This window comes from Melopsittacus undulatus, chromosome 1 (assembly GCF_012275295.1).
Source record: "Melopsittacus undulatus isolate bMelUnd1 chromosome 1, bMelUnd1.mat.Z, whole genome shotgun sequence".
Taxonomy (NCBI): Eukaryota; Metazoa; Chordata; class Aves; order Psittaciformes; family Psittaculidae; genus Melopsittacus; species Melopsittacus undulatus.
In genome coordinates, this window is record NC_047527.1 from 131,755,428 (window position 1) to 131,780,127 (window position 24,700).

Here is a 24,700-nt window from a genome sequence, read left to right on the forward strand (position 1 = left end):
ACATATATTTTTACCTGAAATTCTTGGAAAATAATGTTTTGAGCATTTGAGGTTTGATTTTTTTTTTTCTTAGAGACAGCATAGATTATCAACTCATAAAGGTAGTCTATGAGTTACCTTGGATGCTGAGCTCTGAGAAGGTGTTAAAGGCATGCTAATTAACTTGGGTTCAGTAACATAAAAAGTGAACCTTGAATCTTTGTGGAGGTTCACCCATCTGAAATGTAATAAATTGTTCATAGGATCTTTTAAAAAATGTGATAAAAAATTGTTATGGAAATTCAGAATTTTTATCATCTACTTATTTTTCCTTTTCAAGGTTTTTACTGCAACCAAGAGAAAACACTTATTGTTCTGTAGAGTTTGGCATTCTCACAAGAGCTTCAGAAGTCAGACAGTTATAAGCAGAAGATTAAGTATCACAGGATTTGCAGTAAAACCATGAGGGATGGGAATAACGTATATACCCAACAGTGGTCTGCAAAACCTGAAGACCTTTTTCTTCAGAAATTCATAGAATCATAGAATAGTTAGGGTTGGAAAAGACCTTAAGATCATCTAGTTCCAACCCCCCTGCCATGGGCAGGGATACCTCACACTAAACCATGTCACCCAAGGCTTCATCCAACCTGGTCTTGAACACTGCCAGGGATGGAGCATTCACAACCTCCCTGGGCAACCCATTCCAGTACCTCACCACTCTAACAGGAAAGAATTTCTTCCTTATATCCAGTCTAAACTTCCCCTGTTTAAGTTTCAACCCATTGCCCCTTGTCCTATCACTACAGTCCCTAATGAATAGTCCCTCCCCAGCATATCTGTAGGCCCCCTTCAGATACTGGAAGGCTGCTATGAGGTCTCCACGCAGCCTTCTCTTCTCCAGGCTGAACAGACCCAACTTTCTCAGTCTGTCTTCATACAGGAGGTGCTCCAGTCACCTGATCATCTTCGTGGCCCTCCTCTGGACTTGTTCTAACAATTCCATGTCCTTTTTATGTTGAGGGCACCAGAACTGCACACAGTACTCCAAGTGAGGTCTCACAAGAGCAGAGTAGAGGGGCAGGATGTCTATATTTGGGTCTTGATTTAGCTACTGATTGTAAAATAGTTGCCGCTATTAATTTCCAGTAATAGTTGTATGGTTCCAAGGCAGAATTTAGCTCAGCAAGTTCAGATAGAAATGGTGATAACAAAAAATTAAGAAAATGGTAAATAATTGCAAAGTAAATTATTTAATGAATTATAATGTGGGCTAAGTCCTGAACCTTTTGCTGGAGCCTTATACAGGTAAATTGTTGTTTAAATGAAGGCTCTTTTCCCTTCCTTCCTTTTGACCCTTCTGCTATGCCTGAGGCCCAACACAGATGTGTTGGGACTAGTGGTAGACTATCACCTATTTTCCAGAGGATGTCATCTTCTTTGGGCTCTACAAAGTGTCTTATGAAGACTGTAAAACTGTGTATAGAGGTGAACAGACCTACTTCAAATAGGGAGCAGTTTTGTTAGACCTACCACACAGTTCCCTAAAGACTCAGTAGAAAAACCAATGTAAAGTTACTCTTTTGCTTTTCAAAGAATCCCTGGGAAGAGGCCATTGTAAAGTCATGGAAGCACTAGTATCACATCTCTATGCAAACGTGTCAGAAATAGAGTGGATGGAATTACCAATGGAAAGGTTTTGCACAGCTCTGGTTCTAGCAGAGACCTGAGAGGTGTAGCAGAGAGAGGGGAAGAAAAAAATGCTAGTGCTCCACTGTCTGTTTTTCTTGTAACCAGAGGAGGCATCAACATCTCTGCTCTGTGACAGATAATAATGTCCTGTATAGTGCTTTTTTTTTAGATCCTGTCTTCCATAGAAACAAGCACTTTGATATGGTGTCATCTCCAGGTAGCATCTCCAGGTGATGTAAAGTCTGAGATTCTTTTGTGTTTATATTAAGCTTTGGTTAATACCTAAGGCAGCTATTTATACATCAAATAACTATCAATCCAAAAATAATCCCCTCTTTTGTCTTCCCAAAGACCTGATACCTTGTTAATACCTGATGTTTTCAGTATTGTAAAGTTGACCTACTAGCTTGTGTTTTCAGAGAAACCTCTAAGACTTTTTCAAAGCTGCAATTTCTGTACAGTGCCTCCTCTATGGTGTGCTGGGAAGCATGATGAGAATTGACATTTTTGGCATCTGATTTCCCTCTTTGACTGTTGAAGATATAATACTGTTAACCTGTTTGTTCTGTATATGTCCCACAAGAACATTTATGCCTATCTTATAAAAATGTGCTGAAGTTTACTCTGTTCAGCAAAACTTAGTATATTGCCCTTTTGGATTAAAAATAGGGTAATTTCAGATATAGAGGGTGAGGGTCTCATTTTTCTTATAAGCGTTATGGGAAGCCTGAAGTTCCATCTTATGTTAGAATTTTATGTTATCAGTTCTGTTCTGATAAGTGAAAGTGAACTGAATAGCTTCTCTGAGTCATCCAAAAGTAAAAGCTCATGGGACTGACAGGGTTTCTTTCAAGCCATGGACCTCAAACTCATGCACCTCTCTAGGCAGTGTTGTTGTTCTTCTATATTCTCTTGCTCATGAGGAACTGTAATTATGATAAGCATGATGAATGTGTCATACTGCAGTGTCTGGCAGTTTTCTGGAAACCCAGTTCATTGTTTAGACCTGTTAAAAATATACCTTTTTTCTGTACTGCATAACTGGAGCAAAATGTAATGCAGAAAATTAAGTTGTTTTGGGCATAGAACTTTGTCCGTACATCTTTACCCTTCCCTCATCCTCACTGTAGTTGAAGGTGATCCTTCAGTGCTGCCTTGTTTCATATGTCTTAGCTATAATAAGTTGAGATCAATGGACAGATGCAGTCTGTAACCTAGATAATTTGGATATGGTAGTTACCACTTCTCCTTTCGGCACTATACTGATTCATACATCTGTTCCTTTGATATCTCCAAATGTCTCACTTTCATTTTATCCTTGCGTTAAGACTGGAGTCCTGATCTTGCCATAGGAAATCAATACATGAAATAGATACGTGGTTGCTGGTGTTGTCCAGTGTCTTATAAGCATCTTGGATATGCTTTCAGAGTGATGTAAAGGAAGAAGTAGCACATCAGGAAAGTATATCTCTTGGACAAAGGCAAGGGAGAGGAAAGAGGTTGTCATTGAACTGAATATACATGATAATCCACACAGCAAATGACTGTAATTAGTGAGTGAGGGCACTTAATAGGATAAGGGCAGAAAGAAGTACAGGTATGTGATATTGACAGCAGTCTCAAAAGGTTTTATCTTCATGGAGTGTGGGTCAGTGAAACAGGTTGCAAAAACAAACATGCAGAAGAGTCTGAGCAATGGGACTGGCTGGTGGGAAGGAGTAGCATAAACAAATGGGAAATTACTTAATAAATATATATAGTTATTATATATAAATACTTAATAATATAATAAAAATTACTTAATGCAAAAAGGGGAGCAGGAGGGGTGACGTATGGAAGGAAATATTGCCAGCTGAGAAAAATGCCTATCATCTTGCATTTTATTTCTGTTTATCCAGCCGTATCATGTTCCGGGCTGGAACTGTATTTTGTTTTCCTCTGTGGTTGGAAGGTGCCTTGCATGCTTTTGTGTGCTACAGAAAGCGGCAGATACCATGCAGTAGCCTGTTACTAACTATATAATAACAGTCTAGGTTTGAAGTAACATATCTGGCTTTTCGTCTGCAAAGATTCTTACACCAAAATCTAGGATTTTTGTATATGTAAAAGTTGATGTGATTTTTTTTTTCTTGACTAAATCTTCACCAATGAAAGAGTATTTTTTTTTTTTAGTTTATGAATTAGTTGCCCAGGTCTTGCTCTGATAGTGAGTTATTTATTTTACAGTTGATATTTGCAAACCGGAGATGCTCCAGAAGAATGCTATTTTGGTGGATGGGGTCATCCTAAATGGTCCAATAATGGACTCAAGAGCAGGAGAGAAGTTTGTGGAAGACGCCTGTAAGATTATAATGGAAGAAGTCATCCAGAAAGCTGATGATGTAACAGAAAAGGTAAAGCCATACAGCATTGTTGCAATTTTGTAACAGATAATGAACAGTAAATCAGTTTTTGTCTAAGCTGTTATTTTGTTGCACTTTAGCCTCACAATTACTTCTAGTCTACCCCTGGCTCTGAAATAGCTTTACAAATTAAGAAAGGTCATATTACAGAACCTTTCAATAACATAATTAACATACATATTTGACAGAAAATTATGTGTTTTTTTGTTTGTTTGTTTTTTTCCTTCTCGGAGTACAGTGGTCACTTTTGTCAGATGAGAAATGGGTGCTGTGTTTTTCTTGTTCGGTGTGGGGGGAGTTACTTGTTTGCTCCTTAGTAGCTGTGATGTTGGAAAAGGAGGAAGAGTGGATGTGGTACCACTGTGAAAAGGCAACACTGAGATTGCTGTGGGTTTCACAGAACCTCTGCTTAAGAGGCTATATGGGAAGAGGAGCTTTGCTTGCCTTTAGGTGTGCACTGGATGCTCCTACCCTTTGGCAAAACAGCTTCTGAAAATCTTGTGATTACAAATCCTTAATTAAGGACAGAATTTGAGCTGCAGGCCTGCTGCTTTACTGCTTTCCAGCATTCCCCACTCTAATGTTTATGATCAAGCAGTGCCCAAGACACAGCACTGAATGTGTTGCTTACCCTGCACCTATATAACCTCTTCCTCTTGGCTAACCTGTTCACTGCCGGTGTCCTCCCATCTCCATCCCTAGGTTTGTGAATGGCAAGACCCTGAAACACTGAAGCAGATACTTGATCTGGAAATGAGGGACACTGGAGAATCTCATCAGAAACTGTTGCAGCTCTGCCGGGATGTTATACAATACAGCGTCAAAACCAGTAGGAATGTGATTTCTAGTGAAATTATTTTGTATGCTAAGTTAAGGAAGACAGGACAATGTTTATAAAATTTTGTCATTTTTCAGGAAACCAAGGGTGTGAATTTTTTGTTTTACTGGTCATCATAAGTTTGACTAAAATGTGTAATCATGGCAAACTAATAAAAGACTAATTCCTGTAATGCCCTTGACATTAATGGTAGATTCTGTCATTTTGAAGTCTCATGAAAGTCACCTAGACAGATACAACAATCAGACAGGAGAAGGACTTTTATGTGCAGTTTCCTGCAGTCTGAGTGGTGAGGAGTGGAGCTACTGTCATTGCCCTCTTACCTTCTTAGTGATGATTGCCATACATTTACTATTGTTTTTGAGCAATAGCCTTACAGGGTGTTAATTTGCTGATAGGCAGTAATTCCTGTTCCAGGCTCTGAGAAGAAAGCCTGCAGTGTTTCAGAGACCAAACATCACATCTCTGCAGGATTAGTTCTCTGTGGCTAACCTTTCTGCATCATGTGTAATATAATTCAGTCTTAGCAAAAACGAATGAACAACATCTGTTCAGGACATAGAGCTGTGGTTCAGTAGCTCAGAATTTCAGATGTGACAGAGCTTGGGCAGTGTTTTGAAAAGTGAGAGGGACATTTGATAGTTATTTGTGCATTTCCAGGGCATGTTCTCTGCTACAAAGTAAAACTGTAACATAATTTTGAGTGAACTCGTGCCTTTAAAAACCATAGAAAAATAGCAGTACTGGTCTACGGGGCAGTGCATTAATAATATGCAGATATAATTACTGAGTAACTGGAAGGTGTTCTGTTTATCTTACTTTTGCAAATTGCCTTTAATTTTCCATTTGTTACACTCTATCACCTTAGAAAGGATATTGTATATAAAAGTATGCTGTGCAAATGGTCTTTAATTCAAGTACAAACATTTATTGAAGCCTCAGATATAATATAAATGGAGCCATATAGTTTACCTGGTTTTGCATATAAAAGTACTGTGCTGTGGATTAAAATTAAGGTGTTGATACCACTACTGAGCTGACTTGGTTTTATAGTCAGCAATAGTATAGAATTTTCTCATAGTTAGTTATATCTCAGTGTTTCAAGGCAAGTAAACAAATTCTCTTAACTTGTTTGAAGTCTGCAGCAAGATTTTCCAAGCTGTTATGCTGCCTCTCTGACTGCCTGGGATCAGCAGGTTCCTGTATGATACTGCTCAGGAAAATTTGGCTGAACATCCATTGCAGCCTCTAAAGACTGCTGTTAAAAGCTACTGTGTATACTTATTTATCAATTTTTTTTAAAAATTTTATTTTATTTGTGAAACTTGTGAACAACCCACATTCATTCTGTGCACTACTTGCATCTCTCAAACCTTGGTTTGGGACCTGAAAGTGCTCATCAAATTTGCTTTCAAAGGGTTGTCTAACCTAAAAAAAGGATAGTATACCCAGAAAATACTGACAGAATGATTGAGTGAACTGTGGTTTGCAGTGATCAGTGTTCAACTGAGAAAGGCTTGTGATATATTCTCTTTCATGTATATACTGTCACTGCTTGCTTTTCATCTGTGTTTTCAGGTCACCCAAGATTTTTCAATCAGCTGTATGCTGGAATAGATTATTACTCATTAGTGGCTCGTTTCGTTACAGAAGCACTGAACCCAAGTGTGTAAGTACAGTTCTTTGTCCTCTTGGTGATGAATTGGTGGCATGCTTTTTGAAATAACAGCTTTCCCCCGTTTCCCTCCTCCGCTTTTCCCCACTTCTTATTTCTGTTTTCAGTATTATAGAGGAGGTAAGAATTGTGCAGGAATGTGGGAGAGAAAACAGTCTGGATTGGATGAATAGCTCAAGAGGTTGGCTAATCTGATGAGGCCTTATTTTTCTGTTTTATAAAGTGGGGTTTAAGAGATGAGATCTTAGTTTTTCAATGCTTTTAAACCTAGACTTTCATCTTACTTGGTGCATAAAAATGAATTAATAAGACTTCCTGAGTTGTTCATTTCCTTTGAAGCATTCTGCACAGAGTTGAGTGCAAGTAGTTACCTGTCTAGTGCTACTTGCAAATGTAAAGCCTAAACAAAAAGTAATTGTTGCTTTGCAATAGATTATTATAGCTGAAATCTAACTATGTGACCTACATTGAAAGAAAACCCTGTTGTATTACTTTGAGAACTGAAGCTCAATGTGATGCTGCCAGGAACTAAGCAATTGCTCTGCTGGGTCAGATCCACAGTGTTTTTAGAGTTCTACTGCTGATAAATAGATCAGATAGATCTATCTATCTGGTAGATAGATATATAGATCAGATTCTGATAGGTAAGAGAAAGGTGCAAGAAACCTTAATCTAGTTTTACCAGTATCCTGTGGCATGAGTTCTGTAGTCTTAATATGAATCATGGTGGATTTTTTTTTTCATTCAGATATACATATGAAGTATCCCCTGTGTTTCTGTTGGTGGAAGAAGCAGTCATCAAGAAAATGATTGAGTTCATAGGCTGGGAAGAAGGTGATGGTATATTTAATCCAGGTAGGAACAGTGCAGATTTCAGGATGATATAAACCAACTAATATCAGTAATTCCATGAAAATTGAATTTGTGTCGAATATTTGAAAATGCATGTAAAAATCTAGTGATACACACACACAACTATTTAATCCAGGCGTATTTTACATGTTTCTAGTAATAATTACGTGAATCTGATCAGTTCTACATTAAATATAATTATGTGGAAATTGGTTGTAACTATTGCCCTTCCTGATCTTATCAACAACAATAACAACAGCCTCATTGGACTGAATTGTATTGATTGACAGAGAGGGAGATGATTTGTGTACCTGACACTAAATAGTGGTGCCTGAGTGCACTGGTCTATGTATCCTGCCTACTAGCTGTGGGAACCAGAGTTTATCATAGTGGGATTGTCCTGAGCTTAACTCCATTGAGTTTTGATGGTTTTATTAAATGTTACGACAAGGCCAACCAAACAAATATTCCTTAAGCTTCTTGATAAGCCACAGTTTTCAAATGTTCTCTAAAGCAGCATTCCAGCCCACTGTATTGAAATAATGAAACATAATGATATTATTCCACAGATTATTTGGGTAACAAATTATTAGGCTCAATAGGAAGTTGTTATATCTAATTTAGGGGTGAGAAGAGGAATAAGTAAATGAATTTAATCACCTCAAAAGCAAAGCAAGGTCAGCAATTCTAGCTTAACATGTGAGTAATAGAAAAATTAACATACTAAACATCCTTTTTTTTTTTAGGTAATGACTTTTTTCCCCCTACATCAGATTTAACATGTAGAATCCTTGCTTTTATGGCAGAAGTGCATAACTAAAACATACTGTGACACTGTCAAAAGAGAAATGAATTGTACTTTTTGGTGCTAGGTTTATGTGAAAGTTTTTCTTATTGATTTGGGTTTGCTCTTTTCTTAGAATAAAACCTTTCCAGATCTTACCTTTCAGACCTTCCAGTTGCCACTCACTGTGTATTTCTTTTTAACAAATAGCTTCCCCTCTCCCTCCCCCCCCCCCCCCCCCCCCCCCCCCCCCCAGTTTCCCATCAGAATACTGTAAGGCCTGCAAGGGAACTCCTAGGCTCTGTATAGTGCAGTCACAGCCTGACTTGATGTGGGCAGCTGAGCTGGCATGGCCTCAGTATAAATGGGAAGGAACTGTTGCAGGATATTTGCTGTCAGGGAGGACAGTTTGGGCACAGTTATTATTCTTTAGGAAATATTCCCAAAGAGCATTCAAACATGCTGTGTTTCCAAACATGCTGCAAAGCCCAAGTTCATTTTATATCTGTAGTTTTTTTTGGGGAAATTAAGCTACGATGGATGCATCTATAGGCTAACAGTATGGACAGTAGGGTTGATTTTTTTTTCCCCTAATAGGGGAAACAAGACTGTGGCTAACATGATATTTGTGTGCCTCTTTCTGCAGGTGGCTCTGTTTCTAATATGTATGCTATGAACTTAGCAAGATACAAATTTTGTCCTGAGATAAAGGAAAAAGGGCTTTCAGGTTTGCCAAGACTAGTCCTGTTCACATCAGAAGAGGTAAAAACAAAACAAATCAAAAAGGCATTTCTAAACCTTTCTCTTTTTCTAAATGTCTGCAAAAGTGATATAATTTGTATATTTGATGGGGCTCTGGTACAATAAATTTGTCATCATACACTGTTACCAGGTTGCACAGAGCCTTGGGCAACATGGTCTAGTGTGAGGCATCGCTGCCCATGGCAGGGGTATTGGAACTAGATGATCTTAAGGTCCTTTCCAATCTGAACCATTCTGTGAGTCTGTGATTCTGTACCTCATGCATATGGAAAATTGGAGCTAAGTGGAGAAGTCTGATGGTAGATTTTCCTGCAGAAGCTTCCTTGCTTTCAGAAAACAAGCACAGATGTTCCTGCTCTTGGAAACTTGATAAAAGAATTGATTGTGGGTGGGACAAACCTGAAGCAGAATGCTTGTGGTGTGATGTGGAGGTCTGCAGCATTTGAGTACTCAAAGCATAAAGTCTAATAGGAACCATAGGTAGGTTATGGATGTCAAAGATTTTTTCAGCAGATTAAATTTGTACTAAGCTGAACACTTGTGGACCTATGAGATGGCTCTCTGCATCGCCTGCTCTCCCCTATGACTGAATGCAGATTGGTTGCGGTACAGAGCCAAATGCACCATAAAACATTTCAGAAGAAACTGAGAGCAACAGTTCTTTAAATAATTAAAATTATGTGGCTAGTTGAAAGCTCTTGAATAATATCTGTCCAGACTGCCTGTGGTAAATTGAGTTATATTCATACTTGTATTCTGAAGCTAATTTTTGAGGCTTTTTTTCTCACTTGTCCCTCCAGTTTTAAGAGTTTATCATTTGATTAGTACAGAGCAGTTATTCATTCTGACTCCACTAAGTAAAGGTCCCAGTGAAAGTGAGAACCTTGTTCTAGAAAGTATGTAGTTACTAGAATAATTTTAGCTCTTAAGGTTATGTTCCAAACAGTTTGCAGTGTAAATAGACAAGAGGCTTATTTTGAAGACGCCTGAGAGAGATGGAGGCATTGCATAAGTTGTCCAAGACAGCACATATATTTTGGAACTGAATCCAAATGTCCTAAATAAAGGGATTTTTTTCCCCCCAGGCAAAATATATTTAGGTTTATTTTTTTCTGAAAAGTGTGCATATGAAAATGCATGCCAGTTCATAGTAATTTGTCCTATTAGATCTTAAAAATAGCTATGGAGATAAAAATGAGATTGAAACATGTTCTGTTAATGCTTTTGCAGCGAAGTATGTGGAATTTTTACCATGAAATATATTTTTTTTTCATTGTAAGATTTAACTAAAATGTATGTTTTCATAAAACAAACAAGCATTTAATTTCATGACAAAAGAAATTTTATTTGACTCTCAGTACATTTATTTTGATTTACTGGTCTTTGCTTCACCAGAAGGACCAAAACCATAAAACATAGAACTGATCAGGAAAAATAAACTAGTAAATAAGTCGGAAGGCAATGCTTTTGGTCTCTAATACTTTCCTTGATTCACAAAACCGTGTGGTCTTTAGTACATGATAACAATTTGCTGTAAACCTGCCACTTCTAGTGGTTAGAATTGTGGCTCTTGTATAAGATCTCCAGTGTTTATTCATGGTTTTTAGATGTCATATTCATATCTGCTTATTTTAGATACCCCTGTACTCAGTCTGAGTTATATTACCTTTTAGAAGTTTGTTTAGTTCAGATATGTCATATTGAGAATATATGCAGCCAAGACTGAAGAAAAGTACACAAGTGCTTGTGTCACATAATCTTATTTTTTTTATTATTTGTTTCTATTTTGAGCCTTTATTTAGCATTTTGTACCCTTTTTTTATATACATATATAGAGAAGCAAATGATTTTTTTAAAAATTATCCTGGAGCAAATAACATGTATTAATTCCTTTGACCGTTAGTGTCTTATTAACATCTTCAACCTGAATCAGGCAAACAGTGTTGGCATGGAGAAGCCATGAAGCTATAACAAACTGAGAGTATTGATAAGGTGTTAAAACACATGTCTGCACAAGACACTTTTGTCATTTTGCAGTTTGGCTTCAACACTGTTCAAATGAAATTATTTTTGCCTTGAGTTGCCAAGTCCCAAAGTTTCAGTCTGGCACTTGGCAGACTGAAAGAGTTGCCTTGCTGTAGAGCACAGAAATACACGGACTTGTCAGTCACTTAACTTTATATGATCTACGGTTATGTATTTTTTGTATGTTCTAGAATAAACTGTTTAATGCATGGCCCACACAAGGTCCTTAAATGCTCCATTTGGCCTCCAGGAATAAAAAGGCACTTTGTTCCTGCGAGTAGGATGCTTAGCTGATTAAAATTATGTTGATACACAATGAACATTGCTTAAGCTACTACTATGTAGTTCTATTGATGGACCATTACAGAGCGATTCCTCTTGATACATTAGCAGCAGTAGAGAAATTGTTATATCCCATTTCGTGGCATGATTTATGTGTCTGTGGGAGCTGAATGCAGTTGTAGTTACAGATGTCACCCAACTTTTTTATCACATTTTGCTCTTTGAGTCCCATCTGAACTTTACTCTGACCCTAGAATGTATTGCATTGATCTGAAAGGTAGAAATCTGCTAAATTTGAGGTAACTGAGGGTAGGAGAGGGGTGTGTAAACAATTGAAATGTGCATGCTGATGTGAGCAGTTTTTAGATGCAATGAAGCTAAATTCCTCCCCAGTGCAACTTGATCATGAAAGTAATAAAATGAGAGAATACAACATTAACTCACTATATTGTTCCCTGTTGAAATTACAACAGGCAAAAATGAGTAATATAACAGTCTCATAATAATGTAATAGCTTTATGCAGTCATGTTTCTAGGAAATGTTTCAAAATCAAGAAAATACAAATTCATCTTCTGTTTTAATGAGCACAGGAGGAAAGTACCTTATCTTTGCGAATGTTATTAGGAAATGAAAGCTATGTCTAGCTATAGTTAAAACAGTACAGCAGCACATTTAAATGAACTGTTCCAATTTGATCTTGTGCTCAAAGGCATTGATTTCTTACTACAAATGACTACAGATCTAATAATGTGTCCAAACAAACAAAACTGAAAAAGACATGGCATGATTAATCTGAATTCACAGTGTTTAAAATCATTATTTAAAATTACATTTGTAATCTAGATACAAAAATACCTCTCACTTGGATACTTATTTCCTTTAAGGAAAGGGAACTATGAACAAGCGAATTAGTTGACACTGTGACTGGAGCTGGTAAATGTTCTCTGGTATATTTTTTCTTAAAATGATACATGTAGTTTAGCATAATGACTTCTGGTAATGAAAGCAGGGAAAAAATGTTCTTGTATGTTTTCAGTCGATATAACCAGAAGATTACTTTTTTCATCAAATAAAGTATATTTCAAGTCTATGTAGTAGTATAAATCTTGTCCTTTTTTGGTCTTACTGAAGACCTGACAAAATTTTCCAAGAGGAAACAGAAGTATTTGTGAAGGCAAGAAATAATGTATCTGACATCCTGTTTTGTTTTGGTATTACCTTTGTTTTCTCTTTACCTCTGCTTTTTGGTATAATCTTTCAGGTGCTCAAGCCCCTTTATCTATATCCCAGTCTCCCATACAGTTTTTTTATAATAAAATACCTGATTACTAGTATACTGAATTTGCAGGTGTATTGCTTTCTCAGTTTGGAGCAGTCTCATTATTCCTGGTGATTCCTACCTTTCACTTGAACCTAATGGACAGAAATCAGTGATGAAGGCAACTTGTATTTCAAGTGATTCAGTAATCAGTTGAAAATGTCTCTGAACTTCTACTGAACAACATACAGCCACTCTACAATCATTATTACCATTATTGATGTAATTTAATGCAATGTAAGACTAATTATGTATGTTATTATCTTTGTAACAGTCTAAATGAATGAGACTTTGTGGATGTGTCATATTGCAAAATTAAGCTTTCTTAAAACTACCTGATAGTATCAAGTAATGTCTGTATGTGTGTAAAAAGTGGGCGATGGTAGAGGAAACCTTTTTATCAAAAAGAGAAAGAGCCCTTTGAGGTGATCCATCTCATCAAAATAAGCATGACAGCCCTTAATACCCTTAATATATTCAGGCCCACACATTAAAATGTTGTACATTTTTCATAATTATGTTCCACAGTAACTATATTTTTGTGAATTATCTGGAAGAAAATGGAATTAATTAACCACCTGGCTTCAGCTCCTGTATGAAAAGTAGCTTTTCTAGACATTTTTGTGGTTGCTGGAGTATGCGTTATTTTAACTCTTCAGTAATCTGAAAAAGAACCAGTTTTCTTTTTTGAGAAGAGTGGTACTAATCCAAGGGTTGGATGATCTTGATTCTGAGAACTATATAGTCCACTCATGTTGCATACTCTCAAAACTGTCTCTATTGCTGTGATTGGGTAGGCACTTGGCATGCTACAGGTTACTCACAATGGTTTTGACATCAAAAAAATCTTCAGATTAAGAATGTTTCTTGAATCTTGAATTCCCAGGCTAATCTTGAAGATCGATTAAGATGAGATCAGCATACTCTTATTCTAGAATAAAACAAAATGTTCTTATGGTAGAGTAACAGTATCCACAGTAGAGTAGGTCCTTATAGAGGTGATATTGGAAATATGGCAAGATATACCATTAATATTTGTTTGACAGAAATAAAAATACTTACAATAAATAGAGTGGACTGTAGGAGCTTGAGTATCCTTCCCACCGGAGCCACGTTACCACATTCTGATTGAATAAACCCCCATTTATAACATCCTTTGAGGCAGTGAAGGGATCTCAACTTTTACGCTCACTTCACAGACTTCATAATGCTAATTCCCTTTGTTCAGTGCAAATTGAGAAGTGGGCTGCATGTATTGATCCTCATTCAAAGACATTTCTGATGAAACCTAGCTAAAATTCTTTGCTGAAATGGTAACTTCATTTTCTGGAAAATGCAGACGAGAACCTTGTGCAAAATCCACATTAACTTTTGAAGATGTGCTAAGTCCTGTCTAAAGTCTGCTTACTTTCATAATGGTTTTTAAGATTCCATGTTCATGTGAAAAATCTTTTCAGATCCTTTTGCAGAGATGGGGCTTTGAAAGCCTTGGAAGTCCCAGTTGTACCACATTTAAAGGCTTTTAGTAAGTCTTGGACTTCAGTCCTTGAAGTAAAGGACTTCAGCTCCTTGATCCTCTGAACAGTTTCTGGATCAGGACAAGGGTCAGTTTAGCATAGTATCCTGTCTCTGGATACCACAAGGATAAAGTGATAGAGGCTTTAGATGTATCCAAAGGTACATATTAATTAAGGGTCCAGTTTCCAAGAATGGTGCTTTTGGACTTTCAGACCTCTCAGTTACTTTTTGACTGTTGAGTTCAAATAGAACATTCTTATCATGCGTTTCCTAACACTTGATAATTTTGACTTAGTTCTATGAAAACATTTTGAAGCAATTAATAATTCTTCCCTGATGACACTTCAGAATTTCTACTTTTCATTCTAATGCAAAACTAAAATTAAAAAAAGTATTAAATAGATTTTTTTTTAAACCCACATTTTAAACATGTTGCGCATCTTTTTTTTGTCTTATTCTCTCCAGTGTGTGTTGTTGTCAAATGCTGTAGCTTTGTCAGTTTGCTTAGTGTGTTAGGATATGCTGTTGTCATGACTGTTAGCTGCTGTTAATTTTAGTGTCACTGTTTTCTATGCTAAGAAATTCCTTTCATTTTAATTGCATGCTTACTACTTTCTTTTCATGTCTCTTTCATTTACAGTGTCATTACTCCATGAAAAAGGCAGCCTCCTTCCTGGGTATTGGTACAGAGAATGTTTACCTCATCAAAACAGATGAAAGGTAAGCAAAACAAAAGCCATAGCTGTGGTCTCTGATCATTTAAAAAATGCAGTAGTGCTTTAAGTAATCAAACTATTTGAATGTAACTGAAAAAGTTTTAAATCTGTGTCCCTTAGAGGTAAGATGATACCTGAGGAACTGGAGAAACAAGTCCAACGGGCCAGGAAAGAGGTGAGAGTGTGAGAGAGAGCATGAAGCAGAGAGGGGGAGTGTATGCAGACTGTGTGCTTGTGTCTGAGTGAAAAGAAAGAAAACAGAGAGTGAATGAAGCCTTAAAAAATAGGGTAGTTAATGTAACAGTGTGTTTCTTGCAGGTGCGATCTGTTTGCCACAAACTTCTAGGTGCTGTACTCTTATGAGGAAGAAAAATTCCGTGGCCTGTTCCGTACTAATGAAAGTCCAGAGTACAATGCTGCTCTGAAGTATTTAGTGCATTTCTTCTAGGATTTCTTTGGCCCTTGATCCTTTTTATGTGGATGCAGTATTTGTTTCTGTAAGCAGTAAATGAAAACTGTAGGCTTTTCAGTTAATTACAGCAGCTATTTCTCTATCCTCTGCAGTAAGCAAGAGCAGTAACATAAGGCTTAGTCTCTAAAACTATCATAAAAGCTACAAATGCTAAATTTGGTCCTTCCTAGTATTGTAGCAAGACTGTCTAAATTCTGTCCCATGTCTCTTTTCCCCCAGGGGCTTTGCCAAGTAGAAAGTCAAAGGCCAGTGTTTGGAAATACAGTGACATGTGTATTTGGACAACATTGTAACATATATTCCCGTAGTCTGTAAGATAACACTTACTATAGTGAACATAATTCATTTTAGAGAGCTTGGAGAACTGAATATGAATTCTAAGGTACAGAGCATCTTCTTTTGGCTTGGTTAGGCTCACTTGATTTCTCACTTGTGGTCTGTGCATCAGAGTAGTGGGATTCAGAGCTCAGCCCTTATTCTGCAATCTGTGAACACTAAGCAACTAGGCAATGTTGTCCTGGGTTCAGCAGTAGCAGTCATTTTTTTCTCCTTCTTAGTAGCTGGTGCAGGGCTGTGCTTTTGACTTTCAGTCTAGGAACAGCACTGATAACACCGATGTTTTTAGTTACTGCTCAACTGTTTAGTCTGACCAAGGACTTTCTGAGTCTCATGCTCTGCCAGGGAGGAGGGGAAGTCAGGAGGAAACAGAGACAGGACACCTGACCCAAACTAGCCAAAGAGGTATTCCAACCACAGCACATCATGCCCAGGATGTAACTGAGAGTTACCTGGAAGGGCTGACTCACTGCTCGATCAGGCTGGGTATAGGTGGGTGGTATTGTATTCTCTTCCCTTGTTATTTCCATTATCATTATTACTATTGGTGGTAGCAGTAGTGATTTGTGTTATACCTTAGTTACTGGACTGCTCTTATCTCAACCTGTGGGAGTTACATTCTTTCAATTCTCCTCCTTGTCCCTCTGAGAGTGGGGTTGGGCGGAAGAAAGATGGTGGGATTGAGCATGAGGGCTGTGTGGTTCTGATTTACAGCCTGGGCTTAAACCACGACAAATGTCGGTGATGTTGTTGATACCTTCTTTGGTAAACCTACTTTGTGGCTGGTAGAAAAGGCAAGGCATTCCTGTCATGCACTTGCAGGGTCATAGCACCTTTCAATAAGATAGGATTTAGATCTATTTTCTTCCAAACAACCATCTCTTCTTTGAGTTTCATGCTAAACAGCATACTTGTTGATATATAGTGGCCCTAGTGACCTAGCAAACTCTCTTGCTTGCCTCTTTCTATACTTGCCATTATCTGTGGCAGACAACCTGTACTTTACTCACTTGAGCAAGCTGGAGGAAAAAAAATGAAAGACTGAAATAAAATGGAGCAAGAGGAAGCAGGCTGTCAGGTGAATGGGCTCTTTACCTTTGCAAAAACTTAATTCTTGTTTGTTAATAAAATAAATCTAATGGTTATTTGCAAGAAATCTTCTGGCATTTCTGGTTTTTAAAAAAGGTCAATCTTAGTATGGTGCTCTGCAATTTAAAAACAAATGTTCTATGTTAAAATACTGCTTACAGGAAAATATTTTGCTTGCATTTTAATGGAAATTACAGGTATTTTGGAAGGTTTTCATTTCCTCAGAGCTTCAGTATGTGTGTCTGTCCTTGATAAAGTGCTACTTTACAACCTTTACAGAAAGACACTTCAGTGAATTACAGTAAATATTCTAATGACTCTAGATAACAGAAGATATATTTGCTAGTCATAGGACACAAAATGATTACAAATTCTGAATAGCCAGAATGTTAGGTCTCTTTTTAGAGAGTTTAGTCAGAAAGATATATATAACTATATTGTCAAGAAGAATGAAAATTTAATTCCCTTCTTTGTGGGAAAAATGTAATGGTACCAATCTTTGAAATTTGTAGAGATCCTAGATTTGTCCCCATACTCAGTCATGTTACCTACTGGCTGCTGGGAGACCTCTGACTTTGATGTATTTGTGGAAGAAAATTGATGAGAACACTAACAGAAATTAGGTGCAGCACATACATCTTTGCCTCACTTGCAAAAGTTTTGGACTGGAGCTTCAGGCTAGTTTGTAAGTTTGATTGACTTTTGTGGTAGGCTGTTCTAGGAATGAATGACCAAGAAGTGAATTATAGGCTGGTAATTCTTCGTGAATGTGTGGGATTAAATTAAATTCATTCCAAGGTTATTTTTCACTGCTTTAGCAAATTGTAAAGAATTTTTAAAGTACTAACAAATCATAATTATCTACCATTCTAACAGTGCTCTGTTAAAGAAGTATAAAACTACCAGTGTGTAAACGTGACTCAAGCCTGTCTGTCTTCTCTGTAGCAGATGTTTAAAAGAGGGCTCAGATTTCAGTTGAAGACACATAAGACTCCTGTAGAGTCTGATTTTTCAGCTGATGTCTAATTTCAGTGAAGGGACATTGAGTTATGTCAACAGAGACACTTACATCATCTGAGAGATTTAATTCACTGCAAATGAACTCCAGGTATCCCAGACTGTACAATTTAATAACAACTTTAGTGCCTCTTCAGTAGCAGCATTAAGCTGTGGCCCAGAAACTGAAATGTAGGGGATTTCCTTCAACATGTAGCTACTGGCAAGTGAGACTGCACCGTCATTGCTAGGGCTGGTACCCTCAGTTTCATGGAGATTACAGACTCCATCAATTCTATGCATTATTTCAGTTTCAGGTTCTAAGCAGGCACAAGCACCTACATCTGCAAGGGTATGTGACCTAGTCTGCTATTGTAGTTGCACCCCTGCTATTAGTTGAATGGGAAAGCAATGAGCAAAGCCATTGAAACCAAAATGGATGGCTTATGATGGTTGTGTGGCACTACAATCTGTTTAACTTTAAAACTGTCTGAGTGTCAGTGGTGTCTCTCCTAACATTCTACAGCCCTTCATGTGTTCTAGAAATGGGTAGGGGCAAGAGAATAGCACTTTGCTGTAGATCAGACATGGGGGCCAGACAGTGATGACTATTCCAGTTGCAGTATGTGATAGTGCTGTCTAGGGAAAATCATGTTCCTCTTCACTGAGCAGAGAAGGAGCATGTAGAGACAACTCAGGTGGAAACCCTAAAGGGATGAGCCTTTTACTTGCATGGGTAGCCTGCTGACTGAGCTAGTAGCTTGGTTATATTCAGCAGAATGGCAGCAAATATGGTAGTAAAATGTGAAATGAAAAGCCGTGTATAAAGAGAGATGTCAAATATCTGATATGCTTTGATCTTGACAAAACTAACATCTGTCAAAAGAACTGGTGAAGTCTGCCCTGGGATGATGTTAACTGGAAATGGAAAATACCTTTTTTAAGAAGAGTCAGCTCTTTTAAATGCAGTGCCTTCTGCTGGGAAACTAAAACGTAGACTGTTGTGTCTTTGTCCTACATTCCTAGACCTTTTTATACTCTAACTCCACAGGTATACTGGGGGAGATGAGCAGTGCAAATGATAGTTTTTTGTTTTCAATCCTATTGCAGGAGTCAGCACCATTTCTTGTCTGTGCTACAGCAGGCACAACAGTGCTGGGAGCATTTGATCCTCTGGATAAAATTGCCGATATCTGTGAAAAACATGGCCTCTGGCTTCATGTAGACGTGAGTTTGCATACTGTACATTTTTGTTTGGCGTTGCTTTTTTATAATTGCTATTTTTTGACTGTTGATGTTTCTTTGTAGAAGCAAGTTGGGTTCTAATAACTCCTCCTTCCCCTTTTTTTGTGCATAGAGACCGGAAACAAAGAGTTCTGGTTTGTCTCTGCTGCATGTGCTGAAAAACGGCAAATAGCTTGGTTGTGATAAGCAGTCAAAATGATTTTGTCATTGTTGGGTTATATTTAAAATTATTTAAAAATCAATTTCTTTTTCTTGCTACACCCTAAAAATACTTCAAGGGTGATTATATGTAAATCTAACTTAAGATTCTTTCCACATTCTGTTGGAAAATGGATGCGTTATAATTGTGGTGTATGGCTCATACAGGTTAGAATAAAAGTATATTTCTGACTCAACCAGTCATAAATTAGTCATATTTTCATACACGTTTGAGTTTCCTGTGGATCTCTCCATGTTTCCCTAATTTGTTCAGAATTTTTTCTTTTCCTCTTTCTTTATAATTTTAGGTTTGGATATTAAAATCCATTCATGAATCTTTTTGGAACAGTAATTGAGACTTTTTATTACCAGAAAGAGTTAGCTGTAAATGTATTTTTCTAAAGCTACATGTCTTCATGTTTTCTGAAATTTCATTCTCTTTATCATTGCAATGCCACGAATCCAGAATGGCCAGATTAAAAGCCATGGAGGAGTGAGAGAATCTGGAGCAACATTAATGGAGATTTTTAGACTTCCTCCAAATTTTTGAGGAGTTTGTTTAATATTGAGAATCTAAAGAAAAAGCCTGGCTTCTTGTTGAATGATTTACATCGTTTGCAGAGTGAGTTATAGCAAGTGACTGCTGCTGTTTCTTCCAACTGTAACCTTGGAGGAAAAAAAGATACAGTACAATTAAGGCAAACATTAGACCCCAGGGAAAGTTCTATCTAATTCAGGCTTCTGTGTATTATTGGGAATCAGGATTACCTACTGCAAATGGTCTCAAGAGCTGTTCATAAGAATATCTTTTGCAAAAGTCAGTGGTGTTATTTCCAGTTTTACACTAATGTATCTTGTTTCGGAATATTTTCTGATCCCCAGAATTGATATATTTACCTTAAGGAGACTCTTCATTAAACACAAAATGATAAAGCTCATGATTTTTAGGAAGGGCAAAAGGGAGAATGTCAACATAAAGTCAGTGAGCTTCAGGAGGATAAATTTCAATAAAGTCAGAAATAGTAGATAAGCTCTGACATGGAGACAGATCTAAAAAGGAAAGGGAAGTTAAGGAAAAAGTTGTTTTAAGAATATAAATGCAGTATAAAGCCCAATAATAAGCCCAAACTGTCTCAGCAGTTAAACCATTTAACAGCCTAAGTGCAGAGACTGTAACCAGGATCCTTTTGTGTGCATTGCAGTATTCATACATGCATTCCAGTTGCTTATTGCATTCTATCATACGTCTAGGACTTGTTTTATAACACCAATAGGCACTCAAGCTCCAGCACAAATCTATATAATATATTGTGTTCATTTAGCTTTAAATATAATGTATGAGTATTTCTTCCCTGCTTGTCCTTACTTTGTCTTTTTCCTCCTCCCCCCATATAGACAGACCAGTACTGAAAATCAGGTTTGACCTATTAGCCGGTGCTTAGGTAGTTAGTTTAATCACACTGCGAACACTGTGATTCCCATTATCCAGCTTTAAGTGGCTTGTTGCATATATAACACACTAATTTTCTTGTGCCTTCTTACCAATTACACTGCATGCTAATCTTGGTTTTGAGCTGTCCTGCATTACTCTCAGCTGCATTTGTCGTAAACAAAATGTGTCGGTCTAGTTTGATCAAGACACTTTCATTCTGTAGTCTCATGGATGGAAGAGATGTAGTTAACTTTATTGTTTTTTTGCCATATCCCATGAGGAAGCCAGAGAGACATGCCAAGCTGCAGCTGTGGTAGTGAGTGCAAACATGGCTAGAAAATCATACTCAGAGAGCAGTTACCAGGGGTCTACTGCTGACAGGGGAGAAGATTTTGTGCAGGATTCCACGAAGGCCCATCCTAGGTTAGAAGTTATCCGGTATATGCATTAATAACTTGCATGAAAAAGAATACAATGAATACATTTGAAAATGACTTAAAATTGCTGCAAGTGGCAGTGGGAGGACAGGATTAGAAATCAAAGAGATCTTGGTAGTAGAGAGAAAAAAGTGGAAAATCTAGGTTACAGTTCAATAAACATAGAGCTCTAAGTTTAAGCTGTAATAATCAACTGCACAAACAGGCTGGGAATTGCTGGCTAGAGAGCAGATCTTTAGAAAAAACATCTGGAGTTTGCAGCACATCACAAATCAATGATCGTAAGCATTTTAAAATAGGATTAAATGTCTTTCAGAATTGAATAAAGAAGACTGATTGATAAAATAATTCTTTCTTTCTGCTTGAGCCTCAGTCTGCTTAATCTGGATTGTGTCCAAATAAAAAGTTTCATTTCAAGAAGGTTAAGGACCTACAGAAGAAAGATTAGAAAATAGTAGAGCAGTGAGGATAAGCAGAAACATATCTAGAAATTATGCCCAATGAAGAAAGACTGAAAGCACTGATGTTACTTAAACAAGAAGAGACAATGAGACAATATGTAATAGTCTACAGGTGCTTTCAGAGCTGATGAAAAGAAGAAAAGGAATAATCTGTTCCCCTGACCATTGCAGATATGACAAGAGATAACACTGCTTAGGACTGACACTTTAAATCAATAGGGTGGTTATTCTTAAATGCAAATTAAGTGGTTAGTTTGTGCAGCTTCTATTATTAGAGGTCTTTAAAAACAGGCAGAGCCAGTGATTCTAACTCTTTGGTACCTTCTCATTTGTGTTTGTTTGAACTGACCCTGGATCTCTAAGAACTTGGTCTTTTGAACTGGGTAAAAATGTAGAAGCAGCAACTGCTTCTCTCTGCACCTTATTTTTCACTTCAGTGCTAATCACAAGCTGTGTGTTCACTGATTAATAACCTCTAGAAAAGACAAGTGTTAGACAGAAATGAGTATTACTGATTGTGCCTTTGGGGTTGGCACACTGTTGAAATGACCACTTGAAGGCCTTTCTAGTCCTGTTTTTCAGAGATAGGAAACATGGGCATTTTCACACTAAGAGCTTTGGAAGCAAATTTTGTAAAGAATTATTATATCTCACTGGGTGTTTTATGAATTATGAAAGTCAGGGAATAATGTGACTGTTTTGACTATTGAATTGTATAATGAGAAGAGTGAAATTTGTCTATTAATAGTTTGTCTTCCTATAGCATGGCAAATTTGGGCTAGCTAGAGAAACTTGGTTTCAAGTCATGGTTCTGCCACAGGATTACAGTGATGTTTGAGGCAAATAATTTCCTACCTGAAGTCCTACCTGTAGATTGAGCAACAGCCCTTTCCTCAGCAAGGATGTTGTGAGCATAACAACATAAAATATGATGTGGTGCATTAATATGCTATGTTAATGAAAATGGCATGATAAGACAAGTTATTGACCTTACATTTCCCTTGTGAGACTTTACGATTCGTGTCTGCCAGGTAGCAGACCTTGTTCCTAATTTATGGCCTACAAAGTAAACACTGATGCTGAATTCATAGATCAGCTATCACATCTATTTTTCTTTTGCTTGAGTAAATTCTGCCTGCATGAACACTGAAAATTCTTCTTTTTCCATATTTAGTAATAATTTCACAAATGCACTGTATGACATGTCTAGTGTTTGCTTGTTCTCCCACCCATTCTGTGGGGCAAATATTGTTGTTCGAGAACTGAAGTTTCACAGCGCCGGGTGGGTGAAATCTAATCCTTCCAGAATTCATGGATGTGAATCACCTTTTCTAACTCTAGTTGAGCATAAATTAAACTTGTGTAATATAAAACTCATTGCCTGAGTTTCTTCCATAGGCCATGGTATCTGCAAAAGGTGTTGCACAAAGACAGGTATCTAGAATAGATAAGATGACACTCAAGAAGGAGTTTCAGTGGAGATCTCCTCACTAAAAAGGCAGCCTAAATGATTTTAAGACCCCACACTTAGTTCTTATATTGACCTCAGGGAGATGTGGTGAGTCTTACTCCGTTTTAACATTAGTTGGATTGCTGGTAACAGAAATGCTGCTATTGCCTACTCACTGACTTTGCTTTTAAAATCTAAACTCTGTGGAAAATCTGAACCTGGACTTTGCAATTGGCAGAGGTTATAATTCTCTACTGTTTCGCTTGTGACTGTCTCAGGAAGGAAGCAGCTAGTAGGAAGAAGATATGCAAAATGGGGCTTTATGTTTTTATTTCTAAGGTTTAGGCTGGAGGAAAGGAAGCACATCTGATCTAGTATCAGGAATAGTTCTGGTTAGCAAGTATATCAGTCCATGCCCTTGCTTATATGGAAGGGACAGTGTAATTTGTTTCTCCAATCAGCTCCTCCATTTTAAGCATAGCCCCAGGTTGCCATCTTTATTTCAGTACGTGATACTAAAGGCAAAGTTTAGACCATCGACATATAGTAAACTAAGTTTTAAGTGAGGTAAAGCATCTTCGGAAATTACTAGTTGAAGTATTATCAAAAGAATGTTACACAAATAATATTGTCTTGGCTCTATAAATGTTCCAACAGGCTTCTTGGGGTGGCTCGGCTTTGATATCAAGGAAGCATTGCAGACTTCTTCATGGCATCCACAGGTATGTCAGTTCAGTTGATGGACACACTTATCAGGGACTGAGCCGGAAGTTGTGTGGCCTCTTGGCGTCTATGACAACTGCAATTTCCAAAACACACATTGCTATTAATTGGAGAGATTTCAGAACCTGTGTGTGGGTGGGTGTGGGGGTGGGGAGAAGGGAAATCTGACTTGGATTGTGTTTGGCCATTTTTGATTCTCTAGTACTTGTGATTATAGGTGCAATTTCCACCTCTCTTCATTTATAAATTTCACAGGGCAGATTCTGTTGCCTGGAATCCCCACAAAATGCTGTTGGCAGGAATCCAGTGCTGTGCTCTTCTGGTGAAAGACAACTCTGTAAGTTCTGTCTTTTTATAAATGCAATAGGCTGACGTAGCTGTAATATGGAAATGGAAATAATTAGAAAAGAACTGCAAGTGCAAAGGCTGAATGATAGAATTTTGAGTTCCACCACAAAATTAATAAATGATGAATAAGAGAGCAGGGTCAAACTGATCCAAGCCACTGCACTCACCAGTGGTATATTTTGCAGCAGCTGCTCTTACTAGTTAACTTTTGTACATGACTTGCATTCAGGATTCAGTATTTTGTTACCTGGGCCTGCAACACTTAAATGCTGAGCTCATCAAAGTCCTCAGAATAGCTGTCATCCACTGGGACAGAGCTGAGTCTACAGACTGAGTAGACAGAGCTTGTCTTTGCATCCCCTTTACATGGGTGCACCAGAGTGAGAAAGGGGAGAAAGAGGAGACAGAGCATATGCAGGTAAAGTTGCTGAGCATTTTTTTTCCTCACTCTACTAGTTTTTCCTCACTGCCAGTGTCCTGGGTTCAGCAGTAGCAGTCATTCTTATTCCTTCTTAGTAGCTGGTGCAGGGCTGTGGTTTTGACTTTCGGCATTGGAACAGCACTGATAGCACCGATGTTTTTAGTTACTGCTCAACTTTTTAGTCTGACCAAGGACTTTCTGAGTCTCATGCTCTGCCAGGGAGGAAGGGAAGCCAGGAGGAAACAGAG

The 24,700-nt window shown here is 37.6% G+C and overlaps 1 protein-coding gene across 1 annotated transcript in view; it reads left to right on the top strand.

Moving 5' to 3' along the window:
• GADL1 (glutamate decarboxylase like 1) overlaps positions 1 to 24,700 on the top strand; it is an 80,340-nt gene that overhangs the window by 6,176 nt on the left and 49,464 nt on the right. The window contains exons 2-11 of the mRNA XM_034064031.1: positions 3,898 to 4,064; positions 4,776 to 4,902; positions 6,490 to 6,580; positions 7,335 to 7,441; positions 8,869 to 8,984; positions 14,769 to 14,848; positions 14,965 to 15,019; positions 18,848 to 18,964; positions 23,618 to 23,682; positions 23,939 to 24,020. Of these exons, the coding sequence (XP_033919922.1) occupies positions 3,898 to 4,064; positions 4,776 to 4,902; positions 6,490 to 6,580; positions 7,335 to 7,441; positions 8,869 to 8,984; positions 14,769 to 14,848; positions 14,965 to 15,019; positions 18,848 to 18,964; positions 23,618 to 23,682; positions 23,939 to 24,020 (1,007 nt within the window). The remainder of the gene's footprint in view (positions 1 to 3,897; positions 4,065 to 4,775; positions 4,903 to 6,489; positions 6,581 to 7,334; positions 7,442 to 8,868; positions 8,985 to 14,768; positions 14,849 to 14,964; positions 15,020 to 18,847; positions 18,965 to 23,617; positions 23,683 to 23,938; positions 24,021 to 24,700) is intronic.